The sequence below is a fragment of the Notolabrus celidotus genome, chromosome 9, assembly GCF_009762535.1.
Source record: "Notolabrus celidotus isolate fNotCel1 chromosome 9, fNotCel1.pri, whole genome shotgun sequence".
NCBI lineage: Eukaryota > Metazoa > Chordata > Actinopteri > Labriformes > Labridae > Notolabrus > Notolabrus celidotus.
Window position 1 is genome coordinate 26,796,977 of NC_048280.1, and position 26,794 is coordinate 26,823,770.

Below are 26,794 nucleotides of genomic sequence, written 5' to 3' on the forward strand. Positions count from 1 at the left end.
AAAGGGCAGAGAGTCAGTAAAGGTTCTTGTAATCTGCAGTTACAAAGGCTGGTGTTTGCAACACACCTGGTTGGAAAGCGTGAATGTCCTCTTTTTGCACTCGGCCACATTGTTGATGAAACATGGCATTGAAAACAAAAATAATCATTTGCTAACACGCACACCATTACCAGAGATTATATAAGTATTTTAAGACAAATTAACTTAACAGAGAAAATCAAGTAAAAGGCAATAATCAAGGTCATAGTGTTTTAATGAAAAAAAAAACTAGTGAAAATCAATTCAACTGAAGATTACAAAGAAAAAGTATTGGATGTTGCATAATAGTAAACAACCATTTCACTTAAAGTTATGATTAATCCAAGCCACATTGTTGGTGAAAGTCAAACCTGTCACATAGAGTTCCTTAGTATGATGGGTGGTCATTATACTGTATTTGTTCCTAAAGATACTTCTCGGTGTGTCTTTGTATTGTATATACCAGCATGTGAGTGCAGAAATTTAGAGACTTAGATATCCACATGCAGCAGTAACATTTTGTGGCTTTAAACATAGTGTAAAGAAGAGTTTATCGGGTCAGCCATCTAAACATTACCACACGCATCCACACTCTGATATTCACAATAATATACAGTATATGTACATATAAAAGGCCTTGGTAGGTAATGAAATGTAGGAGAGGGCAAGTCCAAAATCACATACTCTAGACAGTTATTGGAGTCACAAAGGCATTGAGGTGATCAAAGCCACATCTACTGTACATGTGAGGTCTGATCAGGTCCAGCATTATAAGTGGTCCCCAGGCTCTACAATATGCACTTGGGGTTCTTCTTCACAACTGTCCTCTTTCCCAACCCAGTGGATGCCATGACCATTCTCCCTGGGTGGGACATGTGGCGAATGCTGGCGCTCCAGAGTGGAAAAAGTGGTGAACTGGACTCTCTTTCTCTTGCTGGTGGGCGAGTGGATGGACTCACTGTGCATAGGTTTGTTCCTGATGGAGCCCACACAGCTGATGGGAGAGTCAGTCACAGAGGCCAGGCAACTAGGCCTTCTGGACAAAGACGCAGTCTTGTCTGGCCCGATGTCTATAACGGTGGTTGTGGTCTGGGAGTCCTGCTGGACAGGACTACCTGGCACACTCATCACCAGCTCAGCGTCTGTGCCAAGCCATACCCAGTCATGCCTGTGCCCTGTGGGCTCCTGGCCATGAGAGGGAGGCTTCTTGTGCCTGAACTTTATAACATATGAGATACAATTTACCAGAAAAACCAGAATGGCCAGACAAAAGACTCCCAACAGAGCGTACATGCCAATCTCCAAGTCTGTGAGGGGCCTATTGGCCAGCAGTTCTTCACCACCGATTTCCACCTCTGTTGTCTTCTCTCCAGGTACCTCCACCTTTGGGGGGAAGTTGTACGAGTTCACCAGGTTCCCGGGAGCTTTCACAGTGCTCGTAAAGCTGACACTGCTCATATCCTCTGCTATCATATTGTCTGAGCCAAAGCCTTTGCCGCTGTCACTGGGGCTGCTCATCATGCTAGTATTCACAACACTGGTAGGACCTCCAGAGTTTCCTGTATTGCTGGTTTTACCAACTCCCCCAAGGCTGCCGCTGGTTATGAAGGTCCGTTCTGTTGATTTGATCGTGGTTGTGATCTTCTGCATGGCACCCTCCTCCCTGTCTGAGTTCGAGCTCCCAGCAGGAGGATCCTGGGACGGCCTCCTCTGCTTCCTTTCGCCGTCCCCATCTCCTCCATCATTTCCGTAGTCACTGCCGTTGTCCTTGCTGCTAACAGCACTGCTGCTGGTGTTGCCTTCTGAACGCCTGCCGCTCACTCGGAACTTGACCCTGAGGCTCCCGCTTCCCACAGCCACTGTGCTTTTGCGTTTGGACTTTTGGCAGACCTCACAGATGGACATCTCGACTCTGACCAGAACCCCCTCACCTTCACCCTCTGCCACCACAGTCTGAAGTGTTCCCTGCACCGACACCACCCCTTCATCCAAGGATGTCACTGTCATTCGGTAGAAGGCAGGATCATAAATATCAAGTGGTGTCTGGTTTCCATCGCTGAACTGCACCCAGGCACTGACCAAGGCCTCCTATAAGAACAGAAACAGGAGAGGTCATCATGGTGCTTTCAATCTACAGCTGGTCTTGGGGACATTTGAATTGATTGGGACTGGTACCTGTTTGGGGCTCCGTAGAATCTCCTGTGTGGTTGTGGTAGCCAGGATGGCCCTTTTGCTTCCAGGACTAAGTTGGAGAGTCATTGAAAGGCCTGTAACCAGCTGGACCCCCAACTCTGAAATGGTTACTTTGTCATCCAAGACTTTGATAGTTGTCTTAGCCAAGATTGTGTCTGAGAGGGGAGAAAATACCTGTAACAGAACAATACCAGATACAGTCAATTAACGATGGTGTCGCGTTGGAAGAGTTAGGTTCAAAATTGTCTCTGTGAATAGATTCTGCACATCATAGGACTTTAAGGCTAGGGGCAAGTTGTATTGGTGTCAGAGGAGTTTTTTATTTTGTTTGCAAGCTGAATAGTATTGGGCACCAAAGTTTCTGCAGGCCTCTGGAAGGAAACAGCCCAATGGAAAGCAAGTGGCTGAAGTACGGAAGTAATCCAGGAACACACTGAAGACAATTAAGCTTTTAATCAACCCTTACATACCGACACCTTGTTATAAATACAGAGGATAAATCCTCTAAAAAGTGATAAGCAATGGTTTCTGAGATTGGGCTGAAGTAAAACCTGTGATCTTCAAGACAAAATTCCAACTTTTGTCAAGGAGTAAACACTCATACAATCCAGGATCTGACAAGCTTTTTTCCACTAGTGTTGTTATAAGTTGTTCAGGTTATATACTCTGGGGGCAAAGGCCAATTTTATTGATGCTACTTAAGTAAGCAGCATCATTCAGCATCAATTATTTTTATTATTATCATTATTATTATCTTCCCCTAATATGTCTTGCCATTGTTTCATTTCTGCTTCTTTCTTGTTTTCAATCGCTATAAAGCACTTTGGGTTGCATTTGATTTGTATGAAAGGTGCTATATAAATAAAGCTTGATTGATTGATTGATTGATTGATTGATTGATTGACTGACTGACTGACTGACTGACTGACTGACTGACTGACTGACTGACTGACTGACTGACTGACTGACTGACTGACTGACTGATTGATTGATTGATTCAGAGAAGCGCAAAGCATCTTCAGGTCAAGAATTCCTTTAGTAATGTTCATTGTTTACAGTAAAACATTAAGGCCTTTGTTAGTTTGTGCTGTAGTTCAGTTTATCACCTGGACACTGGTGGTCCCAGGGTCCCTCCCGGACAGCACCCTTCCAGCCTGCAACCTTGCCACTCGAGGGTCCTCCACCTTCATGAAGTATCGTACCAGCCTTGTAACATCCACTTGCCAATCTGAGCCCAGGAAAAAGACCTTCGGATCCCGAGGGTCCCCCTGCTCTGCCATGAAGTGTGTTAGCACCCGCACCAGAGCATGCTGAAACTGCAGCATGCAGCCCTTCCCCTTCTTGTCATCCTCTTCACTGTTCCAGCCAGCTCTGAGCAAAAAAAACAAATATACAGGTCACACCTGTCTCGCAGTAAACGTTTTGACCCGCTATTCTCTAATCACTCAACCCCATCTCTTTGCTTGATTGGATCCAATGAGATATTACAGTACATTATGTAATGGAATCAAACCTTAAACCCTTGCAGAGATATGATTTGGTTTTATATGGGCTAAAGAACGCGTCTAGAAATCCCATTTAGACACCAAATAAGGGCAGGTTTATGTAAAACAAGCAGTTTGTGTGTCTCACCTTTTTGAGGTAAGTATGGGCACCCTCCAGCTCTTGATCTGGCTCAGCTCCGTGTCCGACACCTCAATCTGGAGGGGGAGTCGAGGCATCCAGACATTGAGTTCAAGCTGTGCACTCAGGTAGCTGTAGGTAAAGTTCACCATCATCTTCACCTTGCCCTTGGTCTCCTTGCCATTCACGAACACGTAGTCGCATCTGTCCGACACCTGGGTAGGAAAATAAATTATAAAGTGAACAATCTTTCCCAAAATAAAGACCTTATCATTTGAATTCTGCTGATCATGTCAAGAAGTTTGTCTAAGTGCGCTCATGTAAACAATCTATATCAAACTTAGAGTGAGGCTGCCATCAATGAGGGAGAAGTAAGTCATCTCACCAACGACAAAAAATAATCAAACATCCTCATAAAAGTCACTGCATTAACAAATAGGCCATTCTTACAACAACAAATGGCCTTGCAGCAGTTTTGCACTGCATGTGTTACCATAGTAATGTCAGCTTGCTGTAATAAACTACTGTGATGATCACCAGTCCGAAGCTTTAGGAAGAGGCAGCATTGCAGTTTTATGTAAATCAACATATCATGTGGTGCAGTGCTGAACATCAGTCCTTCACAGAGTAGCGCATTCATTACAGAGTTATTTCAAAGGTGACCTTGGCAAGTTTGGGCGACTGCGCCGAAAAATCTCATGGACATTTAGAGACACGACTCAGGAGGTTTTCCTTGGTCCTCTCAACAGCCACTGCTTTAAACAAATTGGATAATTAACGCAGCATTGAAATTCAGGCACCAGGCCCTGAAGTGCACGGGGGAGTGGAGGGGAAAACAGTGACTTTGACAGATAGCCTTGGGAGGAGTACGAATAGCAAATACAGTCCTGCTCTCATTCGTGTGAACCCGGTAGTTAGCTAGGAGATGAGCTGTCACCAGGACACACTATTTTTGAAAGGATCTTGTGTCATCATTGCACCGTCAAGTCATCCTGCACCCATGACTTGAGCTTAAACTTCAGAATGACCGCTTCACTGTGTGTCATCTCTGGTGCTCACTAAGATGCCTTGACCTCATCACAGCGAATAATCATGCGCTTGATTTACCGTGTAACCAGACCTCACATCTTTAGTATGTGTCACTGCCGAAATTAAGCAGTTGTTACGGAAAATTTCCCACCCACGCTTTGAACAATAGATGAGGACGGATTTATTTTCATGAAATTCTTCAAGAGTTTTCGCTTTTCAGTTCAGTTTGAAGGCAGCCGAGCACTCATCTATGATCTGAGAGACTTCCAAGAACACCACTGAACCTCCATCAGCCATGTTTTAATAATATACTGAAGCCTTAGTTGAAAGGGAATGCCATTTTACTGTGTCATCAGCCCACTCATCCTAGTCACAATCTCACCCTGCAGCCAAGAATATCCCTCGGTGTTTTTGGTGTCAAAATAGATACGGCTTTAAAATGGGATTTGACTTTCATCACTGAGCAGCATTAAAGACAGGCAGAAATTAGAAGATGCAGAAATGCACGCCTGACTGACACAACTCTGGCTGTAGTTTTCGTTTTGCAAATAATACAAGTTCAATAAGTTTTAATGAGTTTGCTGAAATAATAAATCTTTTGCAAAGGGGCAAATGCAGTTCAAGCGTTACACCGAGTTCAAGCTTGATGTAAATCAGTCAAATTGCTATGCCACGCCATAAGCAGCCCTGATTAATCAACTAAAGAGACATCAATGAACAATATGTCCCTGCTTCAAACATTGAACTTTCAATCTTTCAATCCTGATCTGACAGAGAAAGCATCCAAGCACATTTTACAACCCTCTGTCATTGGTCCACATTTGGAAAACCTTTCCATTACAGCAGATTAGACTTTTGTTTTTTGCGTTTTGTTTTGTAACACGAGCTATCCATTCCAGATAAATCCTTCTTTCCACATATATCACTTGCAGATTTGATACTCTTCAGGCACACCAGAAGAGAAAAGATATCTGAGTCAAGCTGTCTGTTAGACTAAGAAGATTAAATGGAATATATGTGAGCGAAGCTGCTCTCCGGTCAGCAAATACACGGAGAGCTACAGTAAGCCCAGAACAACAGCAAAGACGGCTACATTACAAGGTTGAAAAGAATGATTTAGGCCGCATCAAGCCTTTTGATATCCTCGTGTAATCCCGCTTTCCTTACCAACGCCCATCTGCACTTAATACATGTGCACTTACTGTACGTAATGGACTGTCAATCTCCTCCCTTGAGCAACAATTTGAGAAGAAAATATTCATTATCTGAGACATGTGTTGTTTGCTAAACCTGCTCTGGGACATATTTGACCAGCAAAAAAAGCATATTGGAGGGCTGAAATCCACTGAATGTCTTTATCCTTTGTTTACAATTCCTCTTTACCCTTGAGTAAATACATTTCCCGCCTCTGACCTCCAGGGCCGAGGGGTTGACTAACAATTTCATTAGTAAACAAAGCCGGCTTTTGGCAGTCAGCCGTGGCCAGGGTGGCAGGATAAAACCGACCAGTCACAGGATGGGAGCACAGTGGTAGACTGTTGGGTCATTTCTGATGAGTGCCGTAGGTCAGTGGCTCTATGTTGTTTATGTGATTGATGGACATTGTCAGAGATCGGCTAATGGTTTGTTTCCCATGTAGAAAAGGGAGAGCAGAGGTTACACTGATACAACTTCTTTTATCACATTACATCATGTAATGTAACTACATTTGCAGTAGCTTGCTGAAAGTAAATATACACTGCGTGCACAATTATTAGGCACGTGAGTATTTTTGTGAATATGTTAAAAACTATGTTAACAGTCGTTTTCAAATTTGTCAAGAAGTCAGATAGTGAATATATTTCTTCAACTGTGTGATTAAAATGATGCTTTTCAAATTACGTTGGCTGTATTTTTAAATAAATGGAGAATCTGCAGAAATGAGCGTGCCAAATTATTATGCAAGTTGGTGATAGGAGTATATAACTTGTGAAAATTAAGAACTAGGCACCATTTTAAACGTTCTGTTGATTGAAAATAATAATATTCACTACAACTGTATTCAAACTTCAACAAAAACAACAGTTTTCTTTACATTTGTATACAAAATAAAACTGATAATGTCTTTGAAACATTTCAAATCTAAAGTGTTTCTCAAATGTCCAATATAACCTCCTTTTCTTTCAGTGAGGGTCAGAGGTCACTGGTAAACTGATTTAGTGAGGTTTCTGATGACTTCTCTGCTGACTCTGGGAGCTGTAAATAAACAGAATTTGACAGTTTGCAAATCCCCATATTCAATCCAATTTACTGCAAAAACAACATATGAAATGTTGAAACTAAAGTTTCATGTAAATATTTAAATTAAAATTTAATGTCATCTTAACTTTTCACAAAAGTTGAGACTAGGTCATGTTTACCATTGTGTTGCATCACTTCTTCTTTTAAAAAAACTCTCTGTAAACGTTTGGGAAAACAGGACACCGGTTCTGAAATGTAAATTGCCTGATATAGGATTTCAGCTCTGCATCTCCTTTATCGTCATATCTTTCGCTCCTTGATGGGGGTTGTAAAAAATGGACACTATTGAGCCTCGTTGTTGCTGAGAGCACCTTATGCAGTTCTATGCTGGAGGAAGTGTAGATGCTGACAGCTCATTCCCGTAATCAGGTGCATAATAAGAGCAAACTGCACAGAGCTGCAAAACATTATGGGTGTGATTGAACTGGTATATCACTAATGCAATAATGCTTTATGATTTGGACGTATAAATCAACTAAACTAAATTTTTCCCCAATGGTAGCTTTGCTGTAGTTCAATCTCTACCATGGTGAAGTTATTTTTTGTGCTCAATGCTTTCATGCCAAAGTGGCTTTCCAAACACTGCCTGTGGAATCGTTTTATGACCCCCACTCAAGAGTAGCAAATCTAGGTGGTATGACACAAAAATCTAAGGTTTTTTTCATTCATTGTTCCTTAACTTGTACAAGGCACAGAGAAACTGAATGTTTTCTGCACAGTAGTTCTGCAGAAATTTTCATTTTTTCCATTATGAAAAAGCCTGAAGAGCAATTGACTTCAAGAAACTCATCATACTTGGAATGTGTGAACAAAAGGATGCATCAGAGGAATAGTCTTCCCTCTACAGTGTTTATAACAAGAAAAAGAGGTGTGTGTGTGTCTGTCTGTCTGTGTGTGTGTGTGTGTGTGTGTGTGTGTGTGTGTGTGTGTGTGTGTGTGTGTGTGTGTGTGTGTGTGTGTGTGTGTGTGTGTGTGTGTGGGTGTGGGTGGGTGTGTGTGGGTGTGTGTGTGTGTGTGTGTGGGTGTCCAACCTTGAGTACATCTTCATCGGTGGTGCTACAGTCTGTGTAGTCAGACACATCAGTGACTAATCCGTCTTCCTCCACAGCTACCGTCCTCACAGGCATCACCACCTTCTTCCCCGTCAGAATAGCTGTGTTCAGGATCTCTGTGTCCTGCAGAAAGGTCAGAAAAATCAGCCAAGGTCATTGGGAAAGCTCCCTCCCAAAAGAACAACAAATACATTACAACTTTTTGTTTCCTTATGGGCATTTGCTGATTATTTAAAGTGCATTGCACATATTCTTTTATATAGGACCACAAACCCTCAGGTAATACCAGTTCATGGTCATATAACTGGAGCTGTGGACTTTTACTCTGAATAATCTCTCCACATATAAATTACATTCTGTTCTTTATAGATCAGTGTATTATTAAATAGAACAGCTGTGGCAGGTAGAGCAGATGGGTTGTCTGCTTGTTGCAGAAATGTTTGTCCGATCCCTTGGCCCGAAGGTTTGAGGTCAAAGTGTTCTTGAGAAAGACACGGAGACCTAGTGGCTCAGAATATTTAGGCCCGACACTGGCACGGCAGGTGATCTCCATTAAATGTGATTGTTTGTGCGAAAGGGCTAAAAAAGTTGAGCCATACAGTAAACTTTATGAAAATAAGTTCCTACGCCATGCAATATGTTTTTATCTGTTTACATAATAATCCATATTTATGTAGAAGGCTATGGTGAATTGTTTGTTTGTTAACTGTGCATTTGTACAGACATGCATTCATGTGCATGCATGGATAATCAAAGCATAAGCATGAGGCAGATGGATATGTGTCCACACACACTGATTTAAATGAAGTTGAAATAATCGAATACCCTGTGTCTAAATCGGTATAAGAGCAGTGGAGCGCTGCCCGGTCAAGTCCTGTGAATGATCACTTGATTTAAATTTACAGGGACATTTGGTCACTCAAAGTACTAACGTGAAGCAGATGGAGAGTCCCTCTCAACTGTAAAAACTGGTTTCAATGAACCTGAAATAACTCAACATCACTTCTTTTAATTGTCATTACAGTAGAGTTAAAAATACAGATCTAAAGCCTTTGTCAGTGAGGCGTCTGCCATTATATAGAAGCATTGAGCTGCAGCACTTGCTGGAGTTCATAGAGCAAGTCTGAGAGTGATCAGTCAGCGTTAATGTCCCTTCTTGCCAGCCATCAAATCTCCTCATGTTTGGCCCTTTGCCTGAGGTCGCCTTCTAATCCACAAGAGAGATGAACCATGTCAAATTCACAAATCAGAACACTGTGGCATATCCTCATAACTTCAAGCACCCTGGCACCATAATGATGGAAATACAGCCCTGTGAGAGCTCCCTGTGGAATAAAATTAACCTTATGCCCAGGAGTACAACCTAAAGTATGATTCTTCTTAACTTTTAATTACAGAAATTACGTCTCATCCATTAGATGTGGTAAAAGAAATGCGAGGAAGCTGAAAAATGCCAGTCTGAGTGTATCATGTAACCGTCTGTCATTGTTACATGACTTTTCTGCCGACAATGGAGCCCTAAGAAGCCATTGACCCGCTGATGACACATAACTCAGATTCAATATTGTAATTCAAAGTGTTGTAAACTCTTGTGTAATGTTCCGTATTTAGGAGTGCAGATTATATAGTGGATTAATTATAGAGGTAGCATGATAAAGAGGCCGGCGGCACCAAAATAGAAGCACATGAAGCAGCTGTTAGGAGGAACGGATGACCACATATCGCACGCCAGAACAGAGCAGAACAACACAGAAGAGAGACATCAGCTAGCTGACAGTCAACAACACAAGGTCACACTCTGCTCAAAATAGAACCCATTTAGCCTACTAAACAACCCCGAGCATATCCAGCCTTCTGTGTACGCAAACCAGACAGGAATGGATCAGAGCAAAGTGCGTTTTATGATAAATTCATGCACCAATGCTCAAAGGATGCAGTCCAAGTGTTGCAATTATCGGAAACACTACTGTCAGTAACTTCATTGCAGCTTTTTCATTATGATTACCTGTGAAGGCTAACTCACCATTACAAGAGGAGCCAGGCCCACAAAGTCTCTCTGAGTGGTGTAGATCCTCATGGCTCCTTCAGTCTTGGCCACATTTTTGGAGTCGGATGGTAGCTCCAGTTTCCATATGATCACCTGACTGTCAAGAGGACTGCTCAGCTCCTCCACTTCAAAGTCCATCTGAAGCACCTCTAGCAGACTGCTCTCGAGCCTGAAAAGGGAAATAGGAATGATTAGAAATACATATATCCCATTCATGCATGCATATGACCTAAATTCAACAAATTATATGTTTTGGGGAGGGGGGAAATGGGGGTTGTGGGGGGTGAGGAGTGAAAAAAATTACGAGGAAATGCAATCAGTAAGAGTGTAGAGCATGCTCCTGCAGCCTTACTTTGCGAATTGACTTTACATTGTATTATAATTTGGAGTAAAAAGTGCCACAACTGTGAGGGATCTAATTATTTCACTTTTCTTAATAATGAAATTTAGCAGCAGAAATGCAGAATCTCTCCATCACATCCACAGACACTTAACATGATTATGACACCACTGGGGTTTGCAGTTCTCTCCCCACACATTAAATTCCTGTAGAGATAATCAGGTCTGAATAAAGGTGCAGTGATTACAGCACAGTGTGTCCAGCACCCCAGCCTGTAGCTCATTGTTCTCCATACAGGAGGACAAGTCAGTGCATATCAGAATCTTTTTCGGGTAGCCGAGCCTAAAGGAAAATGTATTGAATAAGATAGTGTTTTACTTTGTTCTTACTGTGAAGAAAACACACTATGAATGAAGATTTGTATGTTAGACTTGTAGTGCAGGGTTAAACTGATTGAAAAACCAGGGCTGATATCTGTTCCGATGTAAGTAAAACAAGAACTTCCAGTTCCCCCGTTTGAACCAGAATCCCCAAAGTAAACCTCATAATAAAAGCATGAGTAAGCATAGCTAATGTCATTCAGGCCATTGTACATATTTACAAAAAAATATTTGATTTTAATAGTCAGATAAATAATGATATTCATGAAGAAATAAGTAATGCACCAAAGTCTCTTCTGCCTGCTTTACAATCACACTCAGTAAAAGGCAGTTCAGTGCTTATGGAACCAAAAAAAAAAGTAATTTAAAACCATAATCAAAAATATAAGGAGTTATCATGCAATAGATGTTCAATAAAAGTTAGAAAAATATATATAATGAATGACTGCAAACATTTATAGGCCTATCATTTAGCCTATGTATTTTTTTCATGCAAAATAATGCTTTTGTTCCTGAAAGAAAAACCCTCATATTAAGCTAAAACATGGGGCTCACTAGCTTGCCATGATAATGATGATGCGGCCCATCAGATCGTCTACTAAGTGAATGTCAAATTATTTGCAGATGGTGGGTATTGTCAACTGTGTCGATGTCAGCCAATTAATGAGAGCAGTCAAACGTCACTTCACCGCTCGCAAAAGAAACCACGCTCCCATAGGAGTGAAGACCATGGTGAAGACTTGCGCTGTAAAAGTACTATAACGATAAGAAAACACAAGTAGCATCATGACCAAATGCTGTTGTGCAGCATTTTGAGAGGAAACGTGGTAAACTTTGGTTACCACTGTTGAGTCTTTACTGGCTGCCGTTCACATTTCTGTGTTTAACAACAGGACCTGCAGCCTCTGTCACTGGCTTCTTCACAAAGTCACTAAAGTAGGCTATTGATGGTAATATCCTCGTCACATCTCATTTAAATGACTGTAAGTGAGAGCTACACCAAAGGGCTTGCTAAAAATAAATATGTAGCCTCCTACTTGCTAGCTTGAGCTACATTTACATACAGCTTTGTAATCTCACCCCAGAGCTCTCATGTCCCACAGTTTCCACTCATTTATTGATAAATAAGTGTACTGATAGCATCCAGGTCTCGTTTTATTCTTTGGTTATCTAACTGAACTGGTTACCCTGAGTTTATGTCAAAAAATACTCATTAGTGTCATAAATGTATCACTACTTTACAGCCATGTATGCTACTAGATATTACTACAAATAAAAACAATCTCAAAGTGATGACCCAACCCAGGTACACATTTAAAATAGACACAAGAGTTGTGTTGTATGTTTGTGACACCTCTGGTCACATGAGGGTGTCGTTGGTCTAGTTTGATGGAGGCAGACAGAGAAGACACTCATGTTAAAACTTTAACTTGAATTTTTTTTAAATGTTACATTGCCAATCACTGATCAGAAAAGTTATAATTCTGTTTGTTCAAAACCTCTCATTAACCATCAAATAATACATTCATCTGATTTTAAGCATAGAGCCCTGAATTTTCTATCTATGTAAGTCATTGTGGATGGACTACTTTCACCAAAAGGAGGCGGGACTACAAGTTCAAGGCAAAGTACCCAGACGGGTTTGCTCTCATCAGTGCTGATGTTTTTCTGTGCATACCTAGTCCTGTAGATTTATTCTACCAATAACCACAGACGTACAAAGAATTATGATGTGTTCACATCACTGCTGCGACACACTGGCAGCAGATGCATCAATAATACCTTGCTTGCTGTATGATGCAAAGTCAATGTGTATTAAATAGGCCAGGAGAAGCAGCAGACCATGCATTCTTAATGTGTGGATAGCTGACTGATAGTTCAAAAGAAAAAAGGAAAGTGACTAAATTAAGTTTGACACTACATTTCTGCAATACCCAGCTTAAATTTCACAGTCAGATGTATCAAATTTGGCTGTTTGGAAGGAAAGGGAAGAGCATTTTTTGGAGGAAGATGTGATACCAGCAGTTGCAACAAAACCCAATCCCCCCATTTTCTGACTCTGTTCAGAGCTCTGCATCTCTGGGCATTTTTACAAACTAAAACAAAAGAAAGGATAAAGCTGAATTTTTCCACGCTGGCCTTCCTCCTGAGTGAACCGGTGAACTGAATAAAAGGTGGGACAAGGACAGCATCCTGCTACATACACAACACTGCATAAGCCTCTGTAACTTATAATGGCCTCTCACTGATGCCAGCTAGAACAGAGTGTCCTAGTCGTGGATTCAATTTTCTCCCATGGCCCAAGTTAGCGTCCTCTCTTGGCACTGTATTGAACTATAGAAAAGATATACTGGTGGATGAAAAATGCAATAAGCATGCACGTACCCCATGGACATTATCAGACCTTGTGCATCTGTGTGTGTATGTTATAAATATCTGTGTCAGAGCTGAGCAGATGAACAATAAGTCCTGCTTTCTGCATAAAAATGACCTCCAAAAGGCTCGCACACCAGCTGCTTTGCTGCATTAAAGCAACAGCAATTGGAGAAACTGTAAATCATATTTTGTTAATCCCTACTAAATTCCAAACTCAACAACAAAGCACACAAAGACCCCTCTCTGTATCCCCTTCTCACTCAGTCCTCCATTATATTTGCCCTTATTTGGTACAAGACAGAGATTTAGCGTAATTGAATAATCTTAGCATATTGCTCAGAGACCTGAGATTAAAAGATAATAATAATATTCTGGTCAAATATCAAAACAAGATATGATTGACTCACGTAAGCATGTCTATATCCCCCTAAGTATGCATTAACACAGATATGGGTAAGACAGAGGATGCTGCTGTGTTATTTACGGCCTCATTCATTCTTCTGAAGCATGCAGGGGAATGATGCTTGGGCAACGTGTTTACAGCCGGCAGTAGTTCTGTGAGTAGCACTGCTTTATTATTGAGATCCAAAACAGGCTGCTGCAACAGATGATAATAAAGCCTTAATGTACAGACAGACACAGCAAATACTTTTAGTGATCACTAAAGCCAGTCAGACAAAAAGTCTGAGAAATCCCCACAGTGCTGTGACAGTAGTCGCTCTCTGCAGGGGTGCTGTTGGTTTCATGACATTTTAGAGAGGATTAGCGGAAATGACTGAGTGGAAGAATATGTTTACCCATAGAGAAGTTGTGATAAACAATGTCCTAATACATACCAAATGGGGAAAACAAATTAATGAGGTCAAACCAATAATAACAAGCATATATAAGGTCAGTGTTCTGGCTCTGTTTTAAAGTAAGCTGTGTCTTTTGTTAAGTATGGCACAAACCCATACGTTTATTTTCCAAGTGATTTAATTTATATCTGCCCCAGTCTGTTTGTTTTTGTTATATTACGTTATATTAAAACAAAGTTTGCTGAAATTTTTATTCTGTATCTGCTTTTAACAGTTTTTCTTTCCTTATCCTATGAAAGTTGGCTGCATACGCTTGCTCTTTTCCAGCTAGGCCATCCATTCACACAGAGATTAGAGCTTAAGTTTTACAAGCATTTCTTGGAGCTGCTCTAGAGGCAGCATAATCTTAGCCTACCGTTTTAGTTCCATCTCAGGGGACGAGTTTTAGGGAGCACTTGCATGCTCTGATGGCAAAATGAATGCACAATGACAGAAATCAGCAAGTATTAATTTAACATCCAGTTGGTCGGTGAGCTGAAACATTAACACCCTGTTACAACAGTATGGGACTCTCAGTCTGTTGAGCATGATCTTTTCCAAATGGGGCACCTTCTTTTCCCACTCTAATTTGGCTTGTACATCTGTGCTCCTGATTAGCTTGTTGCCTCTAAGCAGGTACATGAGACAACTGTCTGTGTCCTTTTTAGGAGTCTCTATTGACCCACTGTTTTGACCCCAACCTTGATTCCCTTAACTTCATTAACCTGACAAACTGACAGTGTCACTACATTACCACATCCTTGGTTAGGTTTAGGCACAACAGCTGCATGGTTAGGTTTAGGAAACAGTCATGGTGAGGTTTCAGATATTAAGGAAAACTATACAGTTTGTTTGGCATGGGACACCAACAGCTGACCCATGTGGGTGAAAGTCCTTTGTTTGACCTTGACAAAAAAGGACAACTTGTCATACCCTGAGAATCACTCCCACCAAAGGGATAAACAACCTGTGTAATAACCAAGTGGCAACCTCCAGTCTAAAAATATGAGTCCAATGTGGAAGTGCTAAAAACTGCAGTTCATCAAGGATCCGCCTGAGGCTGGCTCCGGAAGTACCGGAAACCACATACACACCAATTCAAAAAGCTGATCTTTACGGCAGAAATAAACATGTTTACAGCCTGGTACAAAAGACGAGTGTAGTCTGGATAGCTCATTTCTCGATCGGCACATACTGTACGGGGGCTGATTTTTTTTCTAACCTGGCAATTTTGAAGATATTGAGATTATGAGTCTTCCAATAAGAGACACAGCTGACTTGATTGACAGGCGGGAACACTGTAGCTGTTGGCTAGGAGGCTCAAAGCCCGCCTCTTTACGCCACAATCGCTCGACAGCAGCAATGTGGCTGCCGCTGCCGATTGGCCTCAAAACAGCGCTTCAGAAACAGATGGGTGACGTCACGGATACTACGCCCATATTTTATACAGTCTATGGTAACAACAAAAGGCAAAACTTTTGTGTTTTTAATAACTGACTAATTCAACTGGTAAAGTCAACATTTAGGGCTGTGCAGTCATGCTGTCACCTCACAGCTTTAAGGTTCCTGATTCAAATCCTCAGCCAGCCTTACTCTGTCCAACTTCTGTAAATAAAGTGACTTCTTGTCATTGAAACCCTTTCCTGTCTTCATTAGCATGCTGACATGCAAAACTAAAGTGCTGGAAATGGTTAAGATACCTGTATGTTAGCTTCATTGTGCACACATTTCTTTGTATGTTAGCATTCAGCTTAACACATCTCCTTGCCTAAATACCTTCTCACAGAGCTGCTGTCAAAGCTGTAAGTTAAATATTATGCAGTACTGTAGTTTTTTCCACTATAAACCATTTTTCTATTAACAATATAAACTTCATGATGTAAAGAACTAAAACAAGGTAAGACTTAAGGCGACTGCAGCCAGGTGAGAGTCCTAAATGCAAGGCGGAGAGGCTAACTGTCCTTTTCCTTCTGAAGCAAGGTGTCTTTAATCTTAGGAGGTGATGGCCGTGCTTCTGTGACTTAACTCAACACACCTGAGTTTAATGACAAAAAGCTGCACTTATTTGAACTCGGAAGCACATCTGAGATAAGCTGCTTGTTGGGGAAAGGGTGTTGCCCCATTTAATGGGGTTATCAGGCGAGTTAAGGACTTCTCAGACACTCAAAGAGCAGAGTTTTAGAAACCTGCAGGTGTCATGTAATTAGCTTAACTGTTGTTCAGCTAAATGGCTCGCAACTGTTTGGTTCTAACTACTTTTCCTGCTTGCCTGTTTTATGAGGAAAGCCAGGAATCCATGGATGTGCTCGGTTAATAAACATTTAGAAATTAACAAAGCAGAGGAGAAGTGCGCTATAAAAGGAAATAGCAATAGCTGTTTACAAGGGAAGCTTTGCGGACACACGTGCAGTCAAATGCTTAGTAAGTATTAGAGATGTCTTGCGAGGACAACACTTTCACCCTGCAGTAAGCCGTTTTTCGGTCTTGTACTGTACAGATGGTATGACTTTTACTCCACAGGTACAGAGATAAATGCTGACTTGCTTTGCAGGGCGTACATTACAATAGTGTCACATTTAACAGCAGAGACTCTGGAAACAAAGTGTGCAACCTCAGGGTGTTATTTATACATAACAGTTTAGGCTTATAAATATCTGATAAATTTCTCAGCAGTAGCACAATAACACACACACACGCACGCACACGCACCTACACACACACACACACACACACACACACACACACACACACACACACACACACACACACACACACACACACACACACACAGGTAGGTAGCAGCCAGTGGCATGTAGAGTAATGCGATGAGAACAGACTTGCCTTTTCCCAGGTATGGGGGCCTTCCTCTGACATATCACAGCGATAGTTCCATCTGCACCCATATCCAGAGTGATGTCCCACAGTAAAGAGTTACTGGGTGTCGCTGTTCGAAAGGTCACACCTTTCTTTACTGTCGCTCTGCAAAAAGTCAGAAATGAAAAGGTCAAGAATGTGGTAAAGGGGAAATGTCTCATATTAACAACCAAAGAACTTTGGAAAATGAATTGTTATTTTTTCCAAAAGTTTAAGTGGAAGGTAATGTGAATAAAAGTTCACCAGAAATCTCTGCACCAGTGTTCTGCTCATTATTTTTAAACTTGTGAAATGCTGTACACTTTTCCCAGCCCCACTCTGTGGTAGTTCACTTTCCTCATAAAGGATGGATTTAATTGAGTCATTGCAACTTCATGTCTGGGCTATCACAACAAATCCTAGATTTATGTAACAAGAGGGCAACCTCATATACATATTTGACGCGACAGTAATGAAACTGGATATTTATTACGCTTAGAAGAGCGATCAATAACATAAAAATAAAAAGTAGAGAAAAAAATATGAGAAATCAATGATCCAGCACCCCCCAAACTCCACCCTCTTGATTACCCTCATTCACATGTGCATATAAAACAGCAGAGAAAACATTGTTCTTCCTGTTTCTTCTCACGTGCTCTCATTGTTTAAACAGAGTAAATGGATCATTAGTTTCCTCTGCCTCTAATTTGCAAATGGAAAGCATTATGCAGCAGAACATGTCGACCACCCCGCTGGGCTTCCTCAGCATAAGCAGCCTGCTCTGGGTCAAATGTTAATGAGATATCCTTTGCAAGTACTGCCATCAAGTAATGCCAGGGGAAGCACACGTGTAAAAAAGGTTGAAAAAATCCAAACCTCTGTTGGAACAATGCTAATGATCCATATGTTGGACCATTCTCACCAATTACAAGCTTTAATAGGCCTCTGTGAATATTCTGTAATGACAAGTTGTTTGAGTAGTTTCGGATCAACATCCTCTTGTGCTTCTTTGCTTTTCATCTGCATGCAAAGCTGTGCGTTTTATCACAGAATCTTTGAGATAAACAGTCGTTGAGCGCATTACGAGTCTCGGAGGAGGTGTAATCTATGTGCAACAGCAATCTGAGCACTTCTCCTGCTTCAGGCTGAGGGAGGTTTGACTGTGAAAGCAGGCAAAGGACGAAGAGACATCGCTCCCTGTGCAGGAAAATGAAACAAAGAGCCTATCAACATGCATTATGTCTTAATTAAAATATGAAACATGACCTCTTAATGGATTTGTGGAGAGTTTTTTCTGCTCATTTTGTACATTCATAAGAGTCTGCATTAGTAAACCTGTGTTTCCGCAAACATCTGCTCGTCTGAAATGAAATCTGGAAAGCTGTCCCAAGAGGCCTCTGTTGGCATGGAAGTTTGTGCTTCAAACAATAAACAATTGCTTTACAATTAGGGATGACGAGGCTGAGCTCTTTTTTCAATATTGTTGTTCCATCCTGACACGAAAGATTCAAGGATTCAACAGCTGCTGCACCAACACAGGTTCAACCAGCAAGCAGAGGGCTAACAGGTGAAATGATCTGCTGCTGTGACCGACTAAAAAACAAAACCTGCAGGTCTTCTGACACATTCTTCTTATGCCTGAGCGCTGCAGAATCAGCAGAATTGTTAGCATTAGTGTTTATGAACACCTAAGGGCCATATTATTCACTATAAAGTAGTGTTAAAAGCTCTGGTTTTCAGACCTTTCTGACTCCATATACTTGTACCCTACAAATTGAGAAAATGACTTTCAGCCTTTAGGAGTTCTTGCCACTTCAAAAAAGGGCCAAATGCTGTAGGTGTTGCATGGTCTTGGTGTTAGAATAGAAGATGAAGCCTTTCTCTTGTACTGTGCATCAGATCGTGTACAGAGGAGAGTAACCAGTCTGTTGTTATCAGTCAGAGAATTCCCAGGAGGCAGCATAGCCAACAAAAAGAGAAGCAAAACACGCAGAGGGTTAAATGAGATACATGTGGGTCAGATACAATGATTCAGCTTACAGTTTCTAACATGCAAGCAGCCTGAGATTTATTTATTTTTTAAATGGAGGTGAACAAACTTAGGCCTGCCATTTGCGGTATCCCCAACCAGCAAGTGCTGAAAGAGACCATGCTTTATTTCGACCCATCTTTAAAAGTTGCTTCATACTTTCTTTATTTACTTTTTCTTGTTTGTTTGAACCTTTTTAGAGCATCTCAGAACCCACTGGCTATTATCTTAGTACTTTTGGAGTAGCCAGAAGTTCTAAGACTTCCAGCTAAGACTCTCTTTTTAGTGCGCTGCATTATTAACAATCCAAAAGTAACATGATAATTGCATTTGTGTTCAGACTGAAAGCAAAGCAAAATTTCCCCACCCTGACTTTGTAAAACAAATATAATTCCTCTGTACAATATGTCCTCCAGAGTAGCTCTTTCTGGCAAGTCCCAGTTTCACTGTAAAAAGTAAAGTTATGCAGAGGCTTCACTGATTTCTACACTCTAAACTAAACAGCTGTATGAGCCCCCCCCCAAAAAAAGGTTGTCTTGTGATTTACTTAGGAGTGCAGCAGATCACAAATCTCATGGTTTGGTTCAGTTCACAAATCAAGGGTCACAGTTCGGTTAATGGACTGATACAAAAAAAGAGATCATTTTTTAAAAACTCACACTTCAAAAACCAGGAGGAATCATCTCAACTTCTAGTCATCTTCTGTTTGTGTTTGTGTGTCAGTGATCCAGCTGTATTCACTGCAGGTCATATGAAGTGTTCCTGCACTCATATCACTGTGTCTCAGTGAATTTAATGCCCCCGTATTGCCGCTCTGCTCATGTTTTTGGACTTTTACCATGCATAATCATTGTTTCCATTCTCCCTGCGACTCCAGTGTTTGAGTGAGTGGAGTGATGCTTTGTCTCTGACCATTGGTGAGGAGGAGGGCCAACGTGTGATGTATGTTTATATCAATAAATAGCAAAGCTGTCCTTTTAATTTCTTCATCTACTAATGTCTGCATGCCATACTGAGAAAACGTGTTTTTATGCAGGCTGTGCAGGCATTACTGCCATTGGTGTTTTTCGGTTGGTTCTGAAGGAGCCTGTAATGACTATCAGCCCTTTTAGTGCAGCAAAATGCAGTTAGTTATCTTGTTTTTCACTGTTTTGCTAATGGAAAAAGGAAACCTGCACCTCTGAGTCCTTCACTCACACACTCAGAGCAGAGGTGAAGCTAGTACACACAAACAGTACTCTTTCTCATGCTCATATCAGTTTAAAGCAGAGGCAAGTGCTTTAAAAACAGTGAAAGCTAGTCCCAATTTAATGTGCATGTTTATGATAGATTTGTGATCCATCTTCAGATCAAACACAGTCCGAACCCATGCGGGGTGGTGCAATGATCAACTGTTATCCATGCACCACCAGATTTACTTGGCATTAACAGGTCTTAGGTTTGTTGAAATAAAAACATCATGATGCAGATTTGTATAATTTGTCCTGTCAGTCATCAAGAGAAGTAAACAACTTTTAAAATATTTGTTTGTTGAATGGAGGTCAGATTGGTCATTTCTCAAGCCTTCCAGGGAGTCAGGAAATCTAAACACTGCAACACAGGGTTAAACAGGTTTGTCAATCAAGTTGATTTTTGAAGTTTTTTTTATCCAGAGTGGACTGTTAGCTGCACCTTTATGCAGATATGTGTTTGAACCGGTTAAGAAATCATCTTTACATTACCAACAATAGGGGGGCACTTTAGGAGATTGCATTCCACATGCTTTGCTCTCAATACAGACTGTTTTTCATGCATACACCAAAGTCTGTTGATATGTGATCAGCCATTACTATTTGGACTGCAATGCAAACCAGAACACACGCTCATGCTCATTAGTTTTTACAGTTTTAGCTTATTGTATTATAAGATACCTCACAATGTGTATTATTATAGGCTCATTTTAATCCCTCAGAGTTATAGACAAGGTTATCTAAACAATAAATGAAAGCTAGTTTACCAAACATTTACAAAAGGATGTACAATGATATGAAAAACTACATTATTCAAGCTTTCTTTAAAAAAAAAAGTCAATTCCCTTATCTTGTTTTCGTATTTGCTGGGGTCGAGGCAGCCAATTCAGACAACATATTACATTGGAACACACAACGCCACAGGGAATTTCACTATTGGACAATGATGGATGTCTGTATTTTAAGAAGAGCCAAATCCTATCCACTGAGCCGTTAGGCCAGCAGTGCTTGGTCTTATTTTAGTTTTGTTGCTGCTTGGATTCAGTTGTCTTAGACTGTGTGAAGGTTGAGTTGTATCAGCATTTTTTGAGCCATGTTTACCGTGCCAAACAACTCCTTGAATTGCTGTGACTGAGGCTTAAAGAAACGTCCTCTCATGCAATACATTACACACTGCAGATAAAAAATGTAACAAAAAATGGAAATGTTTCTTGACAACATGGAACCCCCTCTCCTCACTTGCACTTCCCATTTCAGTTTGTAATTACACCACTCATACTGACCGTAGAGAATTGTAAGTGCAATGTGATTACTTGCATTAAATGGGAAAAAAAACCCTCTTAATCCTGCATAATCAATGAGGTAAGCAGGATGGCTGGCTGGGTGTATTAATGAGACAGACCAGGAGGAACGTTAATCTAGTAATGACTTCTACATAACATGCCCTGCTGTGATGAAACACCTCTGTGTATTGAGCAAAGTGGAGCAGAGTTTAACTAATAAAAAGTGACAGTAACAAGAAGACTTATCTGAAGCTTTTTTTACTCTCTCAGCCTATCTGTTGTAAAAGAAATAAAACATCCCCCTGTGACTGGGGAGGTGTTTTTTTTTAGAGTGCCTGGCAGTAGTAACCAGTGTCCATGGCTGTGGTTAGCGGGCTTGGAGGAGGCGGGCAAGCAGGGGGAGGCACCAGGCCAGAGAAGATGGATGGCTGTGGAGACTGAAGCTGACAGTGTGTGAGAAAAGCAGCTCTCAGGTGCTGCACCTGCCATCCATCTCACTTCTGACCAGGCAAGGCATGAGTGGCATTGTTGTTTCGCCTTTTACTTACTGTTCATTCACTCACATGTGCACACTTTCACTCAAAAATGCTACCACAGACACAAAAGCTGGAACACGTTACACACACTTTCAAATACCCTCTAAGTTGAAGTGTTGGCCCTTTGAACTTTATCAGTACGCTCCCTTCCCTAATGTATTTGCTGAACACTGTTTTCTCTAAACTTATTTTAAAGATCACAGAGGCAGGGCCAACGAAATAAAGAAAAACAACCAGACAATGAACAAATAATGCAGTGAAGCAGAGTGTGTCTGATCATAGACATACAAGATGAAGTCTCACCCTGGCCCAAAAGTGTTTCATCACCAAAGCTGCAATCGAAATGCTAAACAGGCTTTGTAAACACTTTCTTATAATAACTTGTGTTCCTATCTGGCTTGGTGGATGCATCACTGCATGACTATGGTAACACTGGTGAATCCTGGTTCAGTAGGAAACAGATGCAATCATTAATTATGCAGGCAAATGTCCACCGTTTAGCCACTCTGACGACCGGCCATAGGCAACGTGCTCATCGTAATTATGGAGCAGTTCGGGGAGTGAGGGACAAGTTCATGCCAGCACTGCTGCCAGATGGCAGGCACCCTAGTACTAAAAATGGACGTAAAAGTCCTATTTGTCACACAGTTGAATGATTAAACTCCCTGGGTAAAGAACTGGCTGACAGTGTCCTGTAGTTACATGAGCTCAGGTTTAGTTTTTTATTTAACTCAAATATAGTGTGATTCACTTTAGTAATCACTGTTTAGAGGGAAACTAAAGTATAAATCATATGCATACACTACAGTAATTAGAGGGTTGGATAACGACACTTTCCTGTCAAAGTCCCCAGAAACAAAGCCTTAATGCTTGGTCACAAATCACAGTAAGATTTGTTGAAAAATCAAAATGATGAGGAAAACAATTCAAAACATATGTTGTAGAAACTTTTAAACTTATCCGGCTAAATGCATGCCTCGTTTATGCAGTGCCCCATTATAAGGTTGTAACATTTGGCTGTCTCTGAAGTCACCTACTACTCACTGAAAAGTACACTATAGGCAGTTTTGCCAGTTTGTATTAGTTCCTAAATTGGGGTGAGAAAAACAACCCAAATTACCCCCAAAATGGGATTCTGATTAAAATGTTTATAAAAACAGAATTTGATGGCTTGCAAATCATTTAAACACTGCATTCAATTAAAAATAGTGAAAAGACAGCACATCAAATGTTAAACTGGAAAAAAAAAAGATTTAGGAATGATGTACTCTGATTGAAAATTTGATGGCAGCAACATGTTTGAAAAAGGTGGAGACAGGGAAATCAAAACTTAAAAAATAATCTGGAGGAACATCTCCCATGTTATACGCTTAAAGGTGACATATCATGCAAAATCGACTTTTTAATGGTTCTCTACCTGAAATATGTGTCCCTGGCATGTCTACAAACCCCCAGAGAATGAAAAAAATCCATTCTGCCCCTGTTCTGATTTCTACACCTTTCTGTAAATGTGTGTGAAACGAGCCGTTTCAGACTTCTGTGTTTTTGTTACGTCACAACAATATCCGGTCTGTCACGGAGTCAGAGCTCGGAGCTTGTTCAGCCCATAGACTGTATAAAATACAACTCAACCCCTCCTCCCATTACCTGCACACATGTGTGCTAACAAGGAGCTTAAGAGGGAGGCATGCTAGTTGTAGGCTGTCTTAATAAACACAAAGGTCGGTTTTACTCCCCACGTCTGCAGATTTGAAGATCTAGTGGATGATTTTTATTTGTCATGGAAAAGTGCTAGCGCTAGTTAGCATAGCTTCACAGCTGTAGCTGTAGCTGTAGCTGTAGCTGTAGCTGTAGCTGTAGCTGTAGCTGTAGCTGTAGCTGTAGCTGTAGCTGTAGCTGTGTACCAAGACACACGTCTACATACTGACAAATAAAACAACAAGAAACACTAAATCTGTGACCAATCTTTCAGAAAGGTCCTGCTGCCTTTCTGACAGAGGTCGGTTTTACTCCCCACGTCTGCAGATTTGAAGATCTAGTGGATGATTTTTATTTATCATTTATAAGTGCTAGCGCTAGTTAGCATAGCCACATAGCTACATGTTCGTAGCTGTGTACCAAGACACACGTCGACATACTGACAAATAAAACAACAAGAAACACAAAATCTGTGACCAATAGTTCAGAAAGGTCCTGCTGCAGGCGCCTCTCCGTCAGGATCAGATTCTGGATCAGATTCAGAGGGTTGAAGTAACGCGGGTCTGTGAGCAGCCGTGTATATTCAGCCAACATGTAAACATTAGATCAACGTGCTGGAGAGCCGAGGCCACATCCACTTCCTGAGGGGGCGTGGTCAGAGAGAAAACAGACTGTTCTGAGGAGGACTGAAGAAGAGGGCTTTTCAGGCATGCCAAAATCTGATTTCAAAGTGTTTTTTTGAGCATAAACTTTAAAGACATGTTTTGGGGACCTCTTAGACCAATATATATTGATGAAAAAAGCGTGATATGTCACCTTTAATTTGCAACAGGTCAGTAAGTGACTAGGAATAAAACTCAGAATCCAGGGAGGCTTAGTCTCTCACAAGTAAAAATGGGAAGAGGTTCACTGCTCTGTGAGAGACTGGGTGAGCAAATAATCCAATAATTCCAGAATAGTGTTCCTCAGTGTATAATTGCAAATCATTTGAGGACTTCATCATCTAGTGAACATAATGTCTTTGAAGATTCAGAGAATCTGACTCTATAGTTTAAATCACTGAATGGGCTAAAAACATTGTCTGTGACCACAGCTCAATCCTGCATCCACAAATGCAGGTAAGAACTGTACCATGCAAATATTAAAACATATAATGTGATCCAGAAACAATGGTGACTTCTCTGTGCCCGAGTTTATTAGAGATGGACTGAGGCAAATTGGAAAACTGTGGTTCATTTTTCCTAATGATGATGACAGGCATGACATCACTGTCTATAAACACAAGACAAACTACTGAGTCATAGAGCAAAAATATGGTTTATGTGTGTGACATTAGTTATCTGTTGTGGAGCTAAACATTTTAATCGGTCAACAGCAACAACTTCATTATTGGTGTCAGACTAGACAGATAAGGAGTTTGTAGATGTGATTTTGTAATTATCCCGATGAGCTCACCATGTAGTCCTCTACATTGAACTCATTCGGCTGGGAAGAGGAAGTACTGATTCACATTGTGCTTTCGGACATAGTCTTTGTCTTACATAGGTAACACTGACTTAACGTTCCCCATTATGGGCCTAAATACATGCTGACAAAAAGGCATGCAGTGCATGGACTATAATTGAAAATGCTGAGTATTTCAATGAAAAGTAGTTGTTAAATGTAGGATATGATTTCACCCAAACATCCAACCTTCCTTATCTTGAGCTTTTGATATTTAGAAAAAACTATAGCTAACTTTTTTCATTGTACAGTTGATCACACATTGGCTCTCTCACATTTAAGAAGTTATTGTGATTTACAGCGCTGTTTCTGTCACACAATAGATGTAATGCAGTGACTCCTGCCTACTGTGACATCACCTGCATACTGTCTATTACCTTTTACGTGAAAGTGTGATAATGGCGGAACATCACTTTATCTTTGACCTTCATCAGACACTCACTGAGGATGACAGCTTCATTTTGCTGGAGCGAACAGGTGTGGCTTGTCTTTCCTCAATCGACCTCAGATTTCCGTCCCATGACTGCAGCTACAGACATCAATAACAGGTTTATCATGCTGATGAGAGAGTATTAACTAAAGCTTAATGGGACATTCAGACAGTGATAAAGCGCACAGACAGCTGTTGATGAGCGGCTGCACGCGGCTTGTTAATGTGCTGATAAGCTGGAGGAGGGTCAGGGTTATATGAATTTTGGAGAACAGTGAGTGTGTGATGACATGTTTATGAAGGGGAAAAAAAACAGAATTTCAGGATTTGGAAACCAACCTAATGCTGTAAATGCAGAACTGCCCAGAGGTTTGATTACTACAGAACTCAATTACAATACCGCTACCAGCCAGCTGAACAAGTTTGGAGGAAGGAAAGGAGTGAGAGAGAAGGAGAGAAGATACAGTGAAAAGGGAAGAAAGCGGGAGGAGGGATGAGAAACACAAGATAGAGGAGGAAGCAATGAGAGAATAAGTACAGGAAAGTGGAGAGACTAAAGAGAAAAGATGAAGTAAAGGAAAGATGGGGGTGACAAAAGGGGAGGAAAAGAGTAAAAGTGACTGGGAAAAGATAACCAAAAGAATAGAGGAAAGGAAAGGAAAGTATAAGAACATAAAGTCAAGAAACTAAACAGAATGGAAAGAAAATACAGATATAAAGAGAGGAGTGAAAAAATAAAGATAATTGAGAAAGGTCTAAGACAAACAAATAGATAAAGGAGCAAGATATGACAAAATATGAGTGAAAATGAGGGAGGAAGGGAAGAAAAAAAGGACAGAAGAAATAAGAGAGGAAAAAAGAAATGAAAAAACAGGATAGAAGAAAAAGGGCACAAAAAGGAGAAGAGGCAGCCTTTCAGCTTTCTGTTTTTTTTGCCTCACAAATTTCTGCTAACTGTTTTCTGTTTAGAAACGTGTGACTGTGTAAATGAATTAAAGCTGCAATGATTCAAAGTGACAGGACGCTGAAGGATCATCTTCATTGCTTCAGCCGAAATTA

General features: G+C 40.9%; 1 protein-coding gene across 1 annotated transcript in view; it reads right to left on the minus strand.

Annotated features, from left to right (window-relative positions):
* Positions 1 to 236: 236 nt before the first annotated feature.
* Positions 237 to 26,794, minus strand: part of LOC117818397 (transmembrane protein 132D) — a 49,753-nt gene continuing 23,195 nt past the window's right edge. The window contains exons 4-10 of the mRNA XM_034691257.1: positions 17,016 to 17,153; positions 10,219 to 10,411; positions 8,175 to 8,318; positions 3,844 to 4,049; positions 3,318 to 3,582; positions 2,194 to 2,385; positions 237 to 2,106 (exon numbers count right to left, since the gene is read on the minus strand). Of these exons, the coding sequence (XP_034547148.1) occupies positions 787 to 2,106; positions 2,194 to 2,385; positions 3,318 to 3,582; positions 3,844 to 4,049; positions 8,175 to 8,318; positions 10,219 to 10,411; positions 17,016 to 17,153 (2,458 nt within the window). The 3' untranslated portion in view covers positions 237 to 786. The remainder of the gene's footprint in view (positions 2,107 to 2,193; positions 2,386 to 3,317; positions 3,583 to 3,843; positions 4,050 to 8,174; positions 8,319 to 10,218; positions 10,412 to 17,015; positions 17,154 to 26,794) is intronic.